Source organism: Taudactylus pleione, unplaced genomic scaffold, assembly GCF_031769625.1.
Source record: "Taudactylus pleione unplaced genomic scaffold, aTauple2 ptg000065l, whole genome shotgun sequence".
Taxonomy (NCBI): domain Eukaryota; kingdom Metazoa; phylum Chordata; class Amphibia; order Anura; family Myobatrachidae; genus Taudactylus; species Taudactylus pleione.
Genome location: NW_028284467.1, coordinates 8,947,379 through 8,965,682, shown reverse-complemented (window position 1 = coordinate 8,965,682; position 18,304 = coordinate 8,947,379). Strand labels below are relative to the sequence as shown.

At 41.5% G+C, this 18,304-nt stretch overlaps 1 protein-coding gene across 2 annotated transcripts in view; it reads left to right on the top strand.

Annotated features, from left to right (window-relative positions):
* Positions 1-321: 321 nt before the first annotated feature.
* CTDSP2 (CTD small phosphatase 2) overlaps positions 322-18,304 on the top strand; it is a 40,221-nt gene continuing 22,238 nt past the window's right edge. The window contains exon 1 of one of the 2 annotated variants that reach the window (XM_088465931.1): positions 322-866. In XM_088465931.1, the coding sequence (XP_088322057.1) occupies positions 803-866 (64 nt within the window). In that variant the 5' untranslated portion in view covers positions 322-802. The remainder of the gene's footprint in view (positions 867-18,304) is intronic. The other variant, XM_088465930.1, reaches the window with a different exon arrangement.

Here is an 18,304-nt window from a genome sequence, read left to right as displayed (position 1 = left end):
GTTTGTGGGAGGAAATCATACATACAAACTCCACACAGAAAGGACCTTGGTGGGAATCGAACACAAGATCTCAGTGTTGGGAGATAGTATAAGTATATAGCCCTACTACCTTCAGATACGCTAATGTTGCCTGTGAGTGTCTATGTATGCTGCAGTGGCTGACATGCACCCAGCAGCTGCACAGTGCACACACATAAGAGAGCAGCAGCCCATGCACTGGAATGTAGCTGGATAAACACTGCATAGTAGAATACCTCCCTTTTTATACTGCCCCCAGCCCTGCCAGCCAATCACAAGCCGCCGCGGTTTCCAGGCTCCCCGATCACACTGCCCTGCTCTAGGAAAACAAAGCTTCATTTCCACGAAATCTTTTATTTTCCCGCCTCTGAAGATCATAGACTTTAATTGCCAGCCAAACCGAGGCCCCCGGGTGCAGCTCCGGAGACGGTGGCCGTGCAGGAGAGGCCGATCCGGGGAGGTTGTTTATCTATAGTATTGGGGGGGCCTTGAAACAGCCGATGTCCCATTTCCTCTGTTGTTTTGCTTCTCTCAGTCTGGATTCTCCATGTTGAACCAATTCTGAGATTTGGGCTGGGACCTGCCTATGCATGCATGTATGTATATGTATTTATTCTATTCCTATTTTCGGTTGCAAGCGGCATCTCCGTAGGAGATTACAGGGAAGAGGATTGCAGCAACAGTGAGAGGGGGAGAATCGGGGATTTGCCACCAGCGGGGCGGAGAGCTGCAGATCAGACCTGGGAGAGACGAGAGAACAGCACTGGATCCGTGCAAGTGTTAGATGGAAAGCAGCTGTATCATCGCTCAAGTTCAGAGAGAAGAGGCGCTTGTGCATCCAAAGCAAGGTGGGTGATCATAATAATAATACAGCCAGATTAGCCTGGGCTCAGCTCTCTCCTGCCTGTCATCTGCTGTCACTTGTGCTAATGGATCCCTTGCATGCCCCATCTTTGCACAAAATAATGACTTCACATTAGCAACCTATATAAATATAATATATTATAAATATATATATGTGTGTGTGTGTGTGTGTGTTTTCTTCATCATTCATAGTCCCTGCATTTCCTACACTAATCTATTTTCACTTTCCTGTAAAGTGATGTAAAATTGCAATGTGTATGTGCCCACTGCCACACGCCTTCTTTGTCATCCCTCTATAAATATTTGTATATTTATTGTCATCTTGTAACTATGTCTTCATGGTAAAAATCCAATTACCTTTAGTTATGAATCTATAGAAAAGGAAAACAACTCCATTTAGTCCCCTCCCTGTGAAGCAGGGGTGTGTTCTGTACACATTTTAAATAATGCTCTCAACTGAAGCTGCTTCTTAATGAGGCTGGCATGTGAGGTGCAGACCTGTGCTTTATTACCTTTCTGTCACTGCTTTTATGGTGGTATTTCCTGCTCTAGGGTATTCTGTATGTGTTTATAGTGTGCTGGTTAGAGCTTCACCAGATTCATGACAACAGGACTAATATGTATATATAATGATGATGCTGGATTAGTCAGGAGACTTTATATTTGGGTATGTTGGCCCCCCTTTGTGTAGCTGACATTCAGATATTGTTTTATATAATAAAAAGACTGTTGAATGTCTTTTCAAATATTGGTAGATGATGTTGGCTTCATGGGTGATTGTTAGTCGCGTGATCTAATGAGATTAATCTAGTAACAGAGATTGCACGCTTCGGAACTCATTGTTTCCTGTGTACTACATAACCAATCTTTAATAGCTTTGTGTTATGATGATCTCCTTTAATCGCACAAATGTTGCAATTTAATCGCCAGGCGTCAACTTCTGGCAATTAATTTCCAGCATAGAGTTTAAGGGGTTGAGATGTTTTAGGTGATTCTGGGCAGGAAATCCAGAACACAGGGTTTTTATTTCTTTGCTCCTTTTTGGGTAATTAGTATTATGAGATAAGAGCATGATCAGATAAGATCATGTTGTGTTTCCTAAAGTGATCAATGTCATAAATCTTGGTCGTAGAGACTGAAAATGGTTTTGTTTTGCATTTGGGATGTATGTGATCGCTGTACTGACAGTAAGGGGTTCATTTATTATTTATTGGGAATTTCTGCTGGCCGTGTGTGTCTATTGTTTTTATGGAAATCCAACATAATTGCCTGTTATCGGCAAGGTATAGATTAGTAACATGTATATGAAGGATATTCCAGGTGTCATATAATCCTTATATAAAGCAAGTGCTATTAGTTTATGTAACTAATATCATGAGCTCTTGTATCTTTTCAGTATTCATTATGAATTATTAAAGATATTTAACGTCCCCTTGGATTTCTGTGTCCTGTATAAAAGTGCTCGGCCTACAGCCTTATTATTTAATATGATCACAACTCCTCAGTGACTACTGATATCCCTATTATCTACCGTAGGGAGGTCATTATGCCATATATAAGCAGTATTGTGTATATATACACCATGATTTCTTGCTTTCAGAAGGTAACAATGGTGCACTGTCTGTGTTATGTGGCTGTTCCAGAAACAGAAGTTGTCTCTATTGTACTTCTGTTTTTTTAATCGCGGTGGTTTTTTTTTTTTTTTTTTTTACATAAATAAATAATTAATTTAGCATAAAAGAAAAAACACAACAAAGAAACCACACAAAAATATACATAACATTAAAACACCCCTATTGATAAATGCATGAAGCAAGGTACAAATGTCACAGTGAAATTAGCAGCACTTACAGGACCTAACTTACATCCACTGCGCAGAAGCACGCAGGTATCTACACTTCACTACTGTTAATGCTTGTATTCTATTACTGCAGCTCCCGTAACGTGAATGTTTCTGTTCCTTGGTTTTGCCTTTTAGTTATTGAATTTTGTTTTTATTTTTTGTAAGAGGCTAATTAAGATTTGACAAAGAAGTGTTTGTGAAATGAAAATGTTCTTTCTTGTGGTATGAACACGAATGGATCCCTTGCATAGCTGCTATTATTTCCCTGATTGGAGGAATATGCTACAACTTAAATGATTAAATAATATGCACATATCCATAGCCTGGTGTTTTGAGTTTATACGTGAATGGAAGGGTTAAAACACAAATTGGTAACCTATCTGTGCCTAAGAATCCATGTTGTTTACAGATTGATGTTCAAATAGTCTCTTTGATGTGCAGTTATCAGGTGCTGCTGTTTGCTCGGATTATCTAGTGTAGCAACAATAGTCACCTGTACTGTTTATAACTCACTGGTCCTTTTCAATCTGTACCATATGCCCTTTGGTTACCATTGATGTTTGCTGCTGTTGTTGTTTTAGCTCTATAAATGTATTTGCAAATGTTGCCCTGGTCACAAGTGATGTTATGGATGACAGCAGTCACACAGCGCCAGAGTAGTATTGGGGTTGTGCTTCGAAGGGCTTCATGGCATCCGTCAACAAACATCTTCCGTTAATAGAAGTAGGTGTTTGTTTTTCCAAGAATCAACAAAATAATAAAATACATTTCAGTTCTAGGTCCTGCAGATTTTCTAATGCCGATGTGCATTAGGAAATACTACACTTTGCAGCTTAAATGTTTTGGAAATGGGTGTTCATTGGCTAGGAAGCTGCTTTTGTTTGCTAGCTCCATGATCTATCACCTGACGTCTCATTACCCCCCATGAGAAGTAGAGTATGCACAATATGTTTGTTGATTGACACCCATAATAATTGACAACACTGACTTAAGGCGCCCATACACCAGCAACGGATTGTCGCGATCCTGAGATGCCGGGTTGGAGGATCGTGAAATCCAACATGTTGGATTTCATAGATTTGCCGATCACCATCAAAATATGATTTGCAAATCAGTGAAATTTAACATGTATAATTTCACAGATCCTCCGAGGGATCGCGGAACATCGATGGCCGCCAGTTGGCATTTCCGATGGGCGGATCAGTGTTTCCCATGTGAACGCAGGAATGGGCAATCAGTCGTTGGGTGTAGGAGGGCCTTTCTATATCTGCTGGCACCAGGCTTAAGGCTTGTAAATCATTGGAGCCCAGCTGTTTCTATTACATTGTCAGACAAGGGACTATCCTTTATTTTAGGAGATAGGCGGAGCTCTTCAATAAAAGCAACTTTCTGGCAAAAATATTGACTATTTTAAGGGAATGGGTATGAAGTCCCGGCGGCTGAATAGCTGCCAGTTCATATCCTAACGCCGGTAGCCCGAAGGGAGAAGATCCCGACAGGGCAGGTAAGTATCCCATCCCTCCCCCTCCCCCCTAACCCTCCCTTAGTGGTCCCTAACCTCCCCCCTAGTGCCTATCCCCTCCTTACCGCACCCTAATCCAAACCCTGCCCCCAAGGGGTGCCTGGTTTCGCCCCAACCACCCCCCGTCCCCAAAACCTAACCTTGCTACGTTCCCTAAACCTAACCCTGCCCCTCCACGGCTAATGCTAAGAGCTCTCCGGACTTATCTTGTTCGGTATTTCGATGCCTATCTTAAGTCCCTTGTTGGGATTTCCCTGTCAGTATTGAAACCAGTGGCACCGCGGCCACCAGTCTCATAACTACATCCCGTCTCCGTGTGTGATATTTAATACATGTGGGCGGTATAATCGCATCCTGCAATGCATATTTGGTCACTAATATCGCACCCAGATATTATTGCAAATGTGAATGTTGATAAACGGGCCCCTGAGTGTTCTGAGGGTGTCATGTAGGCGGAATTGCCGGCTGTGCTGAGATAAGTGTGCACAGTGGTCTGTCTGATTTCGGACAGATCCCCTGCACCAGCTATAGGTCTTGTACAATTGCATCGGGAAGATAGGCATCGGTATTTCAACGCCTATCTTAAATCCCTTGTTGGGATTCAGACTGGCTGCATCGTGGCCGCCGGTCTCATAACTACATCCCATTTTAAGGCACAGAGCTATATTATTAATTCCTATGTAGGACTCCTTTAACCTGCCCTCCCTGTCTTGTATCTTATCTGCAAAATAAAGCTATGGGGTAGAGATGTATCATAGCGTCTAAAGAGTGAAGTTGCTTTTAGCAACCAATCAGCTTCTAACTATCATTTTATAGAATGTACTTGGTAATCACTAGCTAGAAGCAGATTGGTTGCTATCGGCAACTTGTCCACTTCTCCACTGTTTAAGAGGCTTTCTACTCTAATGGGGTAAATACATCTGCGACTGATTGCTGCAACTCCCCGTTCTGTTGACGGCAGGTCAGGTAATCTGGATAATGGTTGAAAAATGTTGATTCCCCGATCCCGATCTGAAAATGGTGGAAATCGTTGAGTCAAAGATTTTATTCTTGTTGAATTTCCCCAATCCACCGATGTATGGCCACGGATCAGCTCAAATTGGCTTAACGGGGAATCGGGGCTGTAGACATATGGGTCTCTTTAGGCTAAATAAGTCCTAAATAGATGTAATAAGGATATCCCAAAGAAATGCCATCACTGCTGTTGGTCAATGGAGTAGAAATGGTAACAAAAATATATGTATATCATTCACATCGACCTCCTACCACAGGTATACAGCAACAACACAAAATAACACTACTGCTTCATACCACAGGTATACAGCAACAACACAAAATAACACTACTGCTTCATACCACAGGTATACAGCAACAACACAAAATAACACTACTGCTTCATACCACAGGTATACAGCAACAACACAAAATAACACTACTGCTTCATACCACAGGTATACAGCAACAACACAAAATAACACTACTGCTTCATACCACAGGTATACAGCAACAACACAAAATAACACTACTGCTTCATACCACAGGTATGGCAGCTATCACATGCCACCATTACTTATCCCACGTACTGAAGTAGATTGCTGGGTGCTTTCTCACACATCAAAAACATTGGTGCCACCGGCTCATTCGTTTCCTGCTCTGTGGGATATACTGACGTATACAGCGACATCACAGGCTGTAATTACATAGTTATTCTGGCTAGTGTGGAATGATTACTATTAGAGAACCAGATGTGCCATTTAGGGAATCTATCCCATTACCATTCTGGGAGTAAAGATTTTTTTTAGCGTTAAATATTTTGGGGTTAAATTTAAGTTTTTTGGGGTTTTTTGTTTTGTCAAAAGATCAACAAAATAAGCACACACACTACTTTACTGTTACAATGGGCGGAATTCAATTGTTTTGCCCCCTTACGCACCTGACAGGAGTTAATCAGTTGTTGCTCCTGTCGGGCGCGATCAGCTGCTGGCGCACCATTTCAGCTTGCAGCCCCAGGTGGGTGCGAGCTGAAATGGGCGAAAAGTGACCTGTTTGGGTGTCCGAACAGCATGTTTCGCGGTCGCGCCCAGCACTTTGGTCGGAGGTAGCAGTTTTACGTGGCTTAACCCGACCACTATGGGCGTGACCAGCGCGAAAACCAGCAACAATTGATTAGCGCCCTGCGATCTCCCGTCACTTTAGACAGGAGATCCGGGCCGCGAAAACAATTGAATACCGCCCAATGTATCATCCACCATACACTTGCTATTTTAGACATTTAATAAATGATTACAACCGTCCCCTCTTGCCCTGTGAGGGAACAAAATAACTTAGAAGTTGGGAGTCTGATTGTGATGTATAGGAGACAGCTGGGAGGTATAGCGATTCAGCATTGATGTGCAGCTATTGAAAGGGGTTGGGTACGGGATTCCGGCTATATACCTTTGAAAGTTGTTATAAAAAATGAGCCCCAAGTGAAGACCATACAGTTTTTTGTTTTTTTTTGTTATGCCAGTTTTTAGTCATGTAGCTTTCTCTTGCGATTTACTCTTGGACTTGCGATTGTATTGTGCTGTTATCGAACGGGTTAATTTCATAACTTTGAGGCTGGAGATATTTGATGCTTTGCGCAAGGCTCGCTGGCGTCTCTGTTCTTGCGAAGCCAAACAACTGTTTCTAGAAAGCATCTTCTTGTCCGTCTTTAATTATTAGTCTTTTGGTCATCTGTAGTGACACATGAAGCCAGCTGTTCATGTTACATGCTACTCAGCAGTTATTTCACTGTACATATCATTTTTTTTCTTTACTTCGTATGTTAGGCGTTCTGTGCAATTTACCAGGGGGGCGTGATGCGCACCTGCCCAGCAGGACCCACCCCCCCTCCAACACACAGATGATGGTTGTTCAGTGTGTATGAACACCCATCATCTGCAGATATATCTGTTTAGTGTGTACTACCATTAGTTTGTTGTGCATTTACTAGTTGAATCAGCATTTTGATTGTTTAATACATGGTACTGTATTGAATAGAGAGATGGGCATTAAATATGTTTAGAATGCAGAAAAATGACTATATGTTGTTTTCTCTTAAATACACTCTCTTGACTGTGGTAGTTTTAATGATTTACCCAATCAAAGCTGTAATACAGATCTTGTCCGTGATGTGTGAATGAAGATGATGGCTGCGATTATGATTTATAAATGATGGCAGCTCTTGTAATTTCTTATTCAAAAGCTGATGATTAACTCAATAGCTTCATATGTATCTGCTAATTACAGATAGCTTTTGGCCACATACTCTCGTGTTCTGCTATTTTTGTTTATACTCAGAACTCGTTGCAGTGGTGCGCTGAGTCCTTAGCTCACATAGTTTTATGTACAGTAAACACATCCATAGAGGTCTACGGTAGAACTATGGGTGAAAATACATTTCTTTTTGTTTTGCATGCAGGGTAAATACTTACTGCTTTTGCATGTAGCCCACAACTTGCTGGACAGCTTTATATTAGGGATGTGCAGGCTCGGTTCTACTCGGTTCCGTTCGTTTTTTTTTACCGAATCTTATTGGCTATCCAAAACTAGTGACAGCTGAAACCCAATAAGATTCGGTAAAAAAAAACAAACGGAACCGAGTAGAACCGAGCCTGCACATCCCTACTTTATATTACACTGCAATTTAGATTTGAGTTTGGACACGCCCCTCCCAAATCTAATCTCTCTGCACATTTTACATCTGTCCCACTTGCAGTGCAACATGGTTTTGCCTAGGTGCAAAGTTATTTATTGTTTTGCTTTGCCCACAACTCAGTCAGCCCCCCTTATATTAAGAAGTGTACAGCCTCTTATAAGCTGACCTACCATTTATGAAAGTATTTTCCTAACATGCCCTCTCTACTGGAGTAACACAGAAGCAAATCAATAAAGTTCACCATCTTTAAATGGCAGGGGGTAGGGGGTTGTCAGCGGTAGGACAAATCACAAGCCAAAATCTCCTGATTGGTTTTTGTGAAAGGAATGGAGGAGTTATGGGGGAAAATCTGCGTTATAATTCAGCTACTGTAGTCTCTCTGGCTAGGGTAACAGCGCATGTTGGGAATATATTTTTTAGGTGGTTATGCAAATTTAAAGGATAAAATGATTTATTTTTTATAACATATGTTTATTACATATATTTGCAGAGAAATGCATTTTTTTCTGATGTAAGCAAATAAACCGTGTCTAGTATTTATTTATACGTACAGTGACCCCTTAATTCCATAATTAGTAAGATCGAACACCATTCAACCTCTCAAGTTCTGCTTTATTCTTCTAGCAAACATATTTGAGATAAGGGCAGAAGTGACCTATGCTGGGTACACACCTGGCCAACTTGTTCGCTAACCCACGGATGCGCCGTTAGAGCGGCCGATTGGTAAGTCAACACTCCCTTACCAATATGTCTGGACTGACATCACAACTGGGCGGGCATTGCCATTTGCATACCTAGTTGAGATGTCAATGTCTGCGGTCCCTGCAGCCAGTGTTACGGGGGGTCGACTGTACACACAGCCAGATGCACTGATATATATCAGCATCTGTGCTGTACTGCAGGGGCGACACGATATGTCTATGAACAACGTTGTTCACAGACATATCTGTACACGTGGACCGACGTACTAAGCGATATGTCGTTGGTCGGCTGAATGAATCGCATAGTTTGTACCCAGCGTTACACAGTGACATTTATGTTTGCATGATGTGCATTTATCCCCTCTTTTAGGCATACCGTGATTTTATTAGCCTATCACGCGCACTGACACTGAGTACTGGTAGTCACTTTACTGTTGTTATATTTATGCCACTGTTTAAAGTGTTTGTTTACAATAATACAACCAATATATCAGCTTAGAGATTGTAGTAAAAAATTGAGCTAAATGTTCCTATAATTTTTACATTTTTTTAGTATTTTTTCTGGTAATTTAATATAAATTTTGTCTAAGGGAAAGAAACATACACTGCTTGGGAAGTTGCAGTACTACCTTGGAAATCCTTTGGTAAATCTCTGGTTGTGGAATAGGTGTGATGTTCCTTTATGCCCAAAATGATTCAACTCCTGATAAAGTTCAATTGTCATATTAAAAATATGGGAAAGATTGTTGTATAAAAATAAAATAAAAGTATCTATAAGGACAGATACAATCTGTGAACCTCAGAGAATCTGTCACGTAAAGATGATTTTCTCCAGCAATACTTCTGTCATTTAGTACTGTTCTAATTACCACTTTCTTCAGGTGGCTTTATCCCTTCATCTCCTATTACACCGTGCATTTATCTGCATTGTATAGAGTATGCTATTGTGTCAGTAAGGCTGGGTTACACACGTAAAGATTTTCTGTCCAACCATCCAACTAGTTGATTGGTTGGAATGAAAATCTGGTAACGTTCGGGAGTAACTGATGATCAGCAATTTGCTCCTAAATGCCAGAAAACAGATGAAAATGGACGTCAGACAAGTTTGTTAAATGTTTGATCTAAATAATTTGTTCAAACAACAGTTTTTGTCCATTTTCCGGCGTTTGGGAGCAAATTGCAGATTGTCATTTGCTTTCATACCTTACCAGATTTTCATTCCAACCAATCCACTAGATGGTTGGACAGAAAATCTTTAGGTGTGTATGCACCTTTACGAGGTAAAAATTATTATAGTGGCTTTTTACATGCAAAGGAGAAGGCATGAGCAGCACACCAGGGTAAGGAACACAACCTGAGACATTTGGTGATCACTTTTACCTGTTCTCTACAATGTCCTACAATAAATGCACCAATTGCTCACAGTTCTCCCTGCTGTCACTCATTTCTCAGGAGATAAAATGAAAGGTGATCTGTGTTATACAGTTAATAAAGCCACATGACTACTTCTTGGCAGCAGACGTATAGCTCTGTCTTGTTTTTTGCTATTTAAATTTCAATGGAATTTTGGAATGCAGAACAGTCTCTAAGACCACACAAATATAACTCTGGCATCTCCGCAGTTTGAGCCTGATTCATTACAGATCGCTATTGCAATCTGCTTATGCTGTTGCAGTTGCGATCTGTAACTAATCAGGCCCTTTGTCCCTTGGAGGAACCTCCCAGTGTTTTTCGCTAACTGTATAGTGTTACTGCCTGTCTGCGTTCTAGTTTAATTTTTGCCTGTATACAATGCTGGATTCCTTTTGTCATTTTCACGAGATTGCAGCCTGTCACCAAGGGGGAGATGTATCAAAGCTTGGAGAGAGATAAATTACCAAGCAATTAGCATTTAGCTGCCATTTTACAGGCTTTGTTTAGGAGCTGTCCGTGAGGAGCTGATTGGTATTCTCTCTCAACCAAGGCATGAAGCACCCACACTAGCTTGGTAGCAAGTTGATCTAATGTGGTCTAATTGCCAGGGAAAATTCTCATGTGTACCACCAGCATATTATCCCTCATCTCTCTATACTGTACCTTTGTTTTGTAGACAGAAACAGGGATTATCCCAAGAAAAAGCACCTAAATATTTGTATAAAACATATGGTGTTTGGTGCCTGACTAACCCAGGACAGCCAGTGGAGTCATTTAGTCATCATTATGTCAACAATACGGTCACTTCAGTGATCATCTGCCTCGGTGCCTTCTTATGACAACATAAATAGTCGTTGTTTATTCCAGCTCAACGGTTTCCTTTGAAGATGACTCTGGTTTTATTTTTGGTGTGACTAGTAGTGTATAAATAGAGCCTGTCAGCATGGCCTGCATAGCACTGAGGAGCTCTGCTCTTTGTAGCCTGGTGTAATGTTTACTTTCTGTAGCATAGTGAAATGTTTACTGACCAAGTGGAATTTACCATCTTTTTACTGAAAACAAAAATAAATTTCAGTAACATGCTGACATCATTTGAAGTGTTTACAAATCCATCCGTTTCTTGATTTTCATCTAAATGCTCCTTCTGTGACAGCAGTCTGTGCTTCATCTTGTAGCAGTACCTTGCATGGTGTGGAGGCAGCCATTTTCTGGTATTCATTTATTTTTTTGCTGTTTAAAATGACACCTTAATAGTTTTCTTCCAAAGAGGAATGAGTGAGCGTGTGTGTGTCTATGTACACGTGTGTGTGTGTGTGTGTGTGTCTATGTGCATGTCTGTGTGTTAAAATCTACTTTCCCCCCACAACATTTATAATGCATGATGTATCCATGCCACATCAAAGTCAGGTAAATAAATACATTATCCACACCTATAGACTCGCATATTACATATAAATAACTACATATTACATATAAATAACTCTGTTTGCAGGCCCAGGACCCTCACAAGCGGGTCAATGGTGGCCCAGTGCGCATGCACGAGCCCCGGAGCGAGCGCAAAAAGCACTCGCTCCGGGACTCACTACAAAAGGGGCGGCTGTCGATGTTGATCGACAGCTTGCCCCATTTTGTAGGCGTGGCGGGGGGGTGACTGAGCAAACGGAGGTGTTCCTGCAGGAACGCCTGCCGTTTGGGGGCGGCCCTACTGACATCTATAGTGATGTCAGTAGGTGGACTTCCTGCTCTAATAGTGCAGGAATTCCACTGGGGCTTGCGACAACGAGATCCTTCCTCAAGGGTAACCCACAGCTATGCGAGCGGCCAAGAGGCCACAAAAAAACACGCCCTTATCCAGAGCGAGCACACGCTTTTTGCGAGCGGCTCTGAATCAGGCCCCTAGGCCCCTAAATACACCTCTATGTAAAAAGTGAAAATAAAAGCTTCACACATGTAGGACTCCTTACTACTACAAAAACAAATCTGCACATCATTCATATACAGACTGTCAACACCAGCATGTTTATATTCCAAACTATAATTGTACTCTAATTTGGGCATGAAAGCAGAACACAAGACTCATACAACCTCCACTCCCTTACATGAATACTCTACACACCCAATCTCCTCTATATTACAATTAACCACTTTAAGACAAATGTTGTAAATCTCACCAAATATGTATGTTATCCAAATGCAGATATACATACTATATACTGCATTATTGAACCAAAAATAACAAGTCCTGTGTACCAGCAGAACACATGTGTATACTGATTGATAAGCTGTAAGCTCTATTAAATCTGCATTGACCCTCTCCTCCACCCTCACTTTAGCAGCGGTTGTCACCTGTAGCTCGGCCTACTCTATCCCCCCTCTCTACCTCCAAGCTGTCCCACTCATGCTGCAATTCTTCCAAGGGATGCTATACTGGACTGCCTGCCCTGGTATATCCTCATCTAGAACCTCCAGTCTCTGAGGCTGCTTCACCAGTTCCACTTCACCATTTCCACACTCCCATCCTTGACACTTCCATTATCACCGTCCCTAGAAGCAGATCATTAAGGAGCTTCTATAAAGGGGCAGAAGCGCTGCCAATGCCCTTTGCAAAGCAGCAGCTCCTGCCCCTAGCATCTGTGGGCTACTGTAATAACGCTACAGAGTTTGGACTTATCCCCTGACTCAGACGGGAGAGCTAGTGGAGTGCTTACCATTTTTTGTATCAGTGGGTCTGAACGAGATTTATACGCTAAAGTCGCTGCAGCTGCAAATGCGTACGCAGCTGCTATGCTAAAATATGCAAATGTCGCAACCGCAAAGACGCAGCTTTGGTCGCAGATCTTTCAATTGTTGCAGTCCTGAGTGAGTCTATGGTCCTGCAGTGTCGCCGTGGGAATTGAGATGCAGGAGCCTGTGTATGGGTTCGCAGTCGCAGGGTGTGCCATGCCCCCGAAACGGACGTGACACACCTGCGTTGTTTACCGCCACTCCCCGTTACGTCCCCAAATGCTCTCTGACTGTCAGTCACACTGAGAATAGTTGATGTGAGCGACTACAGTAATGGTCCTTGACGCATGTAAAGTGCAGCTCAGGCACATGCGCGTTTTACTGATAATCGCTCAACTCCTTAAACATCGGAATAGCGGACAACTGAATGAGGCCAAGTATTCTTGAGTAATCCAACATCAGATCTATTGATTTTTTGTTGTTTGTTTGTATTTAATGGGTAAAAATCCTTTAAAACTAGAGATGAGCATTTCGGTGCTACTCTGTTATGTTCGGATCTGAAAAACGTCATTTTGTTGGTATTCGGCTCTCGTGTTTTGGATAGCTTATAAAATCAGACGTTGCGCTAATTTGGTGAAAATAACCAAGTAGAACCGAAACACTCATCTCTGCTTAATTAAAACTACTATGGGATGAATTCTATATTTAAAAAAAAAAAAAAAAAAAAGTTCAAAACTCATTCTAATCTGCCTTTCGGGCATTTGGTAGGGGCTGAAAAGCGCGTTAGCTTTTGGGATGGGATTAGCTTTTTCGGATAGGGATGACTGAGCCCTAAAGTTATGCTTCTTTTTCCTTAATATAGTGGGGTATATTTACTAAGGTGCAGGTTTTTAGAAGTGGTTTTGTTGCCCATAGTAACCAATCAGATTCTAGCTATTACCTTCTAGAAGGTGCTAGATAAATCTTAAGTAGAATCTGATTGGTTGCTATGGGCAACAAAACCACTTCTAAAAACCTGCACCTTAGTAAATATACCCCAGTATATAAAAAAATTACAGCCAGACAGAACTAGTAGCTAATGTATTAGAACTATATCGAAATCACAGTTTGTATATGATGTACCTACATTTACTGCGGCACAGAACTAACAAGGCAATACAATAGGAAACGGTAATTTTTTTCGTTAATGCATTTTTTCAGAATTACCACATTAAAATACACCTATAAGGTGTTTAAAATATGATTCCTTTATAAGCTTTGTACATTTTTATAGGCTGTTTTAGGCTGCTAAAGGCTATGTGTGATATTCTGCTGAAGGTTTATTGACAGGAACACTAGTGTGCCTTGGATGGATATCCCACATTTGCTCATATTTCAAACATTTGTGGCTGAAACATTTACTTGTGTATTTGCTAATAATACTAGTGCTATATTTCTAAAAAGGGCAACTAGAATAGTGACTGTATTAATTACTAATGTATTGAATAATTTATAGGAACAATACTTTCCAAACCACAATTTAATTGTTTTAAGTGAAAGGGCCCCTGCACTCTGTATATTGAACTCTTTGATTTTTAGTTTTCAGTAGTGGTGTGTTTTTTTTATTTTTTTTATCGTTTTTTTAATTCAATGTTGCATTCATTGCGTGTTGATAGCTACTGTAACTTGTTTAAGAGATTAACATCGGCGAGCCGCCTTTTAGGAGAAAAAGTAAAAATTGTAGATCATTATGATGTCCAAAACTGATAGCAGACAGGAATTTGGAAGGGGAGTTACTTTTGTCTGTATATAATCTTATCAGAGGCATATCCTGAAAGCGGGTAAATCATACCTTCCAAAAGAACAGTCCTAATTTGTGGGCTCTGTTCTGCATTCCTACTAGAGTGCAGTAACATGGTGGCAAAGTCGGACGGGAGGTCCCAGTCACTGTTGCTTTGGGTGTTTGTAGTTTTCAGGCAGGGAGCTGAGGGGCAGCCTAATGCTTCTCAAATGTTACAGTGTTCTCCCCAGGGACTTTTTTGATGGGCTTTCCGTATGGCATTTTTTCTTAGGCCACCCAGGGTCGGCCCAGCTTGCAGAGTACTCTGGCCAGCAGGGGGAGCCATAGGCAAAAGAGGTGTTCACCAAGTGGGGCCATCCCTGTCGGAGGGAGTATCCCTGCTGCACTGGAGGTAGCCCCTGCCCGTAACCTGCCGGGCAATGAGTAAGATGGAGGAGGGATCATGCATGGTGGGCTGTCGCTTTCCTTCTGTAATAGTGTTTGGTCCGCCCCCCCCGGTCCACACAATCCTCGCCCCACATACACTGTAGGCCACTCTTACTACCCTGGCTGCCTCATGTTGCCACTGGCTTTCAGAAATTTCTTGGTAGACCACTGTGCTAGATATGCACCCATCATGGTGTGACCACATCCCTTGTCCCGATTAAGGGATAATGTAGGGAAATATTTTTAAATGGGTACATTTGCACACAATTAAATGTCTTGCACATACTCCTATGTTGTGGTTAGTAAATGGCCCCTTATTAAAATATATAGCTTATTTGCGTGTTTTTCAACTACCACTGCACTGTATGTGTTGTGTTAGGATGTTAAAGATAAAAAGTGGACAGAAGACAGATTGTGATATTTGTGTTGCAGCAGTGTAATTATGAATCGGCTAATAATTGCTCTATAATAACAACCTCTTTAACTTCAGCACACGATGCGTTTTCCAAAGGATTCACCTTTTACGTGAGTTCCTCTATTCCTCCTTATAAAATAGACGCACCCATTTGCTCATACGTCTTATAGTGATCCAGGCAACACACACCTAGATATTGGGATCACTTCACACAAGCAGCCCATTGTATAACTGAGCTACGTATAAGAGCTATTTAGACCATTGGCCTTTAAATGGTTTCCGTCTGTCTGTCTGATGAGCTGTTTTCATTCCAGGTCTACAGGGCTCTGTTTATTTTTATTTTTGTCTTTTACTAACCTAACCAGTTTGTATTTGTCCCGCTAACCTTGCACATCAGTACATTTCATGAGCTTAGTATAGCATATTTTATATATATATATATATATATATATATATATATATAATAAAAAATGCTGTACTAAGCTCATTAAAGGGGATATATATATACATTTTTTTTGTCCTCAAATCAACAATTTGTGCGCTTATCAGATCTGCGCAATAGATATCTGAGGACTGCGTACATTTTGTACGAAGATTTTCCAGTCCTTGTTCTTGAGCTATAAAAACCTGCTAATGACATAGTATAGTTATGATCCTAATTTATTGTTATGACTACAGAACAATTCCTGGTACCTTTTTAAATAGCCCAGTGTTTTATCTTGCTGGTGACAGGAAATATATTCTATTTCACCCCAGTTTGATCTTTGGCGTACGTAACCGGAGGGTCTTCTCTTTCTGTGGCCTCTCCAGTGTACAGCTTGAGAGGCGCCCGGTTCCTCCCTGCTCTGTGACATAGGATCTGCAAGACAGATTGAAGCACCATCTGCCTTCTAAACGCTGGATAAAAGCACCGCCAGCTCTGTTTCCATCTTTGTCAATAAATTATGTGTACTTTGTGCAGGCATTGACAAGGCTTCATAATTTTACTTTTTTTTTTTTTCGCTCTTTTTCTTAAAGGTATTATAACCCTATATTTTCCAAATTTTCCCTTTTTATTTGTCTCATGCAAATATTAAGGAATGAATTCCTAAGAATCTCCAAGATAAACCTGTGGCTTGTGATTGTGACTCCCAAACATCATCTTTCTCACTCCACCATTTAAAGTTGGTTATCTAATCTGTTTTTCTGGTTCTTGGGGAGAGATGTATTAAGCAGTGTCAAGAGTGGAGAAATTGCCCCATAGTAACCAATCTGCTTCTACCTATCATTTTATAGAATGTGCTTAATAAGTGCTACCTCGAAGCTGATTGGTTGCTATGAGCAACTTCTGCACTGATCAACTCTATTTACTGCTTGATACATTTCCCACTATATTACAGAACCTGCAGGTAAAATCACGGCATGTTGCAGCCCCTACAGGGATTGGGAACCTTCGTAACATTTTATTAGTAGTACAGTTTTAAATTTGTTTCTATCCCCTTCTCTCTTCTCACAAATATTGTGCATTAATGTGCTGTGTAGTGTCATCCCATGTGTCACCTAAGTGCCAGAATAATACTACTAGATATACTTTATTAGTGTGATTTAGTTTTGCATTTTTATATGGTTAAATCAAATATGGTTATAATATTCTAGGGGTGATTCAGTTGTTTTTTTAAGGCACTCTAATTAATGGGCGCCTCATGTTGCAATTCAATTGTTTTTGTGCCCATTTAGTTTTGCGCTTGTCGCACCTAATATGACTGTGTAAAATGGCTAATTCCGTCCAAAGTCCTAATTAGGGCACCCAAACAGCAGTTTGGGAGGCTAAAACCAGGACTTAGCGCACATTTCTGCTTTTCTTCTCAGGAGGAGGCGAGCAGAAATCCTAGCACCAGAGGCTATCGCGCCCGAACGCAGCAACAATTGAATTCCTTCTTTGGATGCCTAGCACTGACAGACGCTGGCGCTAACAATTGAATCTCCTCGAATAGCTTATTTTTCTGAATATTTTATTATTATTGTTATTATTATCATCATTTATTTATATGGTGCCACAAGTCTTCCGCAGCGCCTTACAAAGTACATAGACAAATAAGTAACCAGTGACTTACAGTACAACACAATACAATGCAGGACATGAATAATAAACAATGCTATACAGGTTGAGTCTCCCATATCCAAATATTCCGAAATACGGAATATTTTTAGCATGACTGAGAAAGTGAAACCTTTGGGCCTGATTCAGACCCACTCGCGAGCGGCTGTCCGCTCGCAAGTGGGTCGATGTTATGGACTGAGCATGCGCACGACGGAGGGAGCTCCGTCGTGCGCATGCGCCAGACGCGACGAGCGAAGGAAAGTCCTTCGCTCGTTGTGTCCGATCAAAGGGGGCGTGCTGTCAATGTTGATTGACAGCACGCCCCCTTTGGTGGGCGTGCCGGGGGCGTGCCTCCCTGACGGGGGCGTTCCCACGGGAACGCCTCCCGTCAGAAGCCGGCCCACTGACATCACTAGTGATGTCAGTGGGAGTGATTTTGGCTCTGATAGAGCCAAAATCACTCCGGAGCTTGCGGTTGAAAACCTCAACCGCAGGCTCCGGCTCGCAATTTCGATGGTCGCGATGGTCACGGCCATCACAATGCACGCTCGTATAGCCTGTGGGTGGTGACCCACAGCTATACGAGCGTCCAGGAGGACGCTCCATTTTCATGGAGCCCGGCCCTCATGCAGAGCGTGCGCTCTGCTCAGAGCGTACGGCTCTGAATGAGGGCCTTTTGTTTTCTGATGGTTTAATGTACACAAACTTTGTTTAAAGCACAAATTATTAAAAATAGTGTATAACATAACCTTCAGGCTGTGTTTATAAGGTGTATATGAAACATAAATGAATTTCATGTATTTACGCACACTTTTTTTGATGAACAAAATTATTTA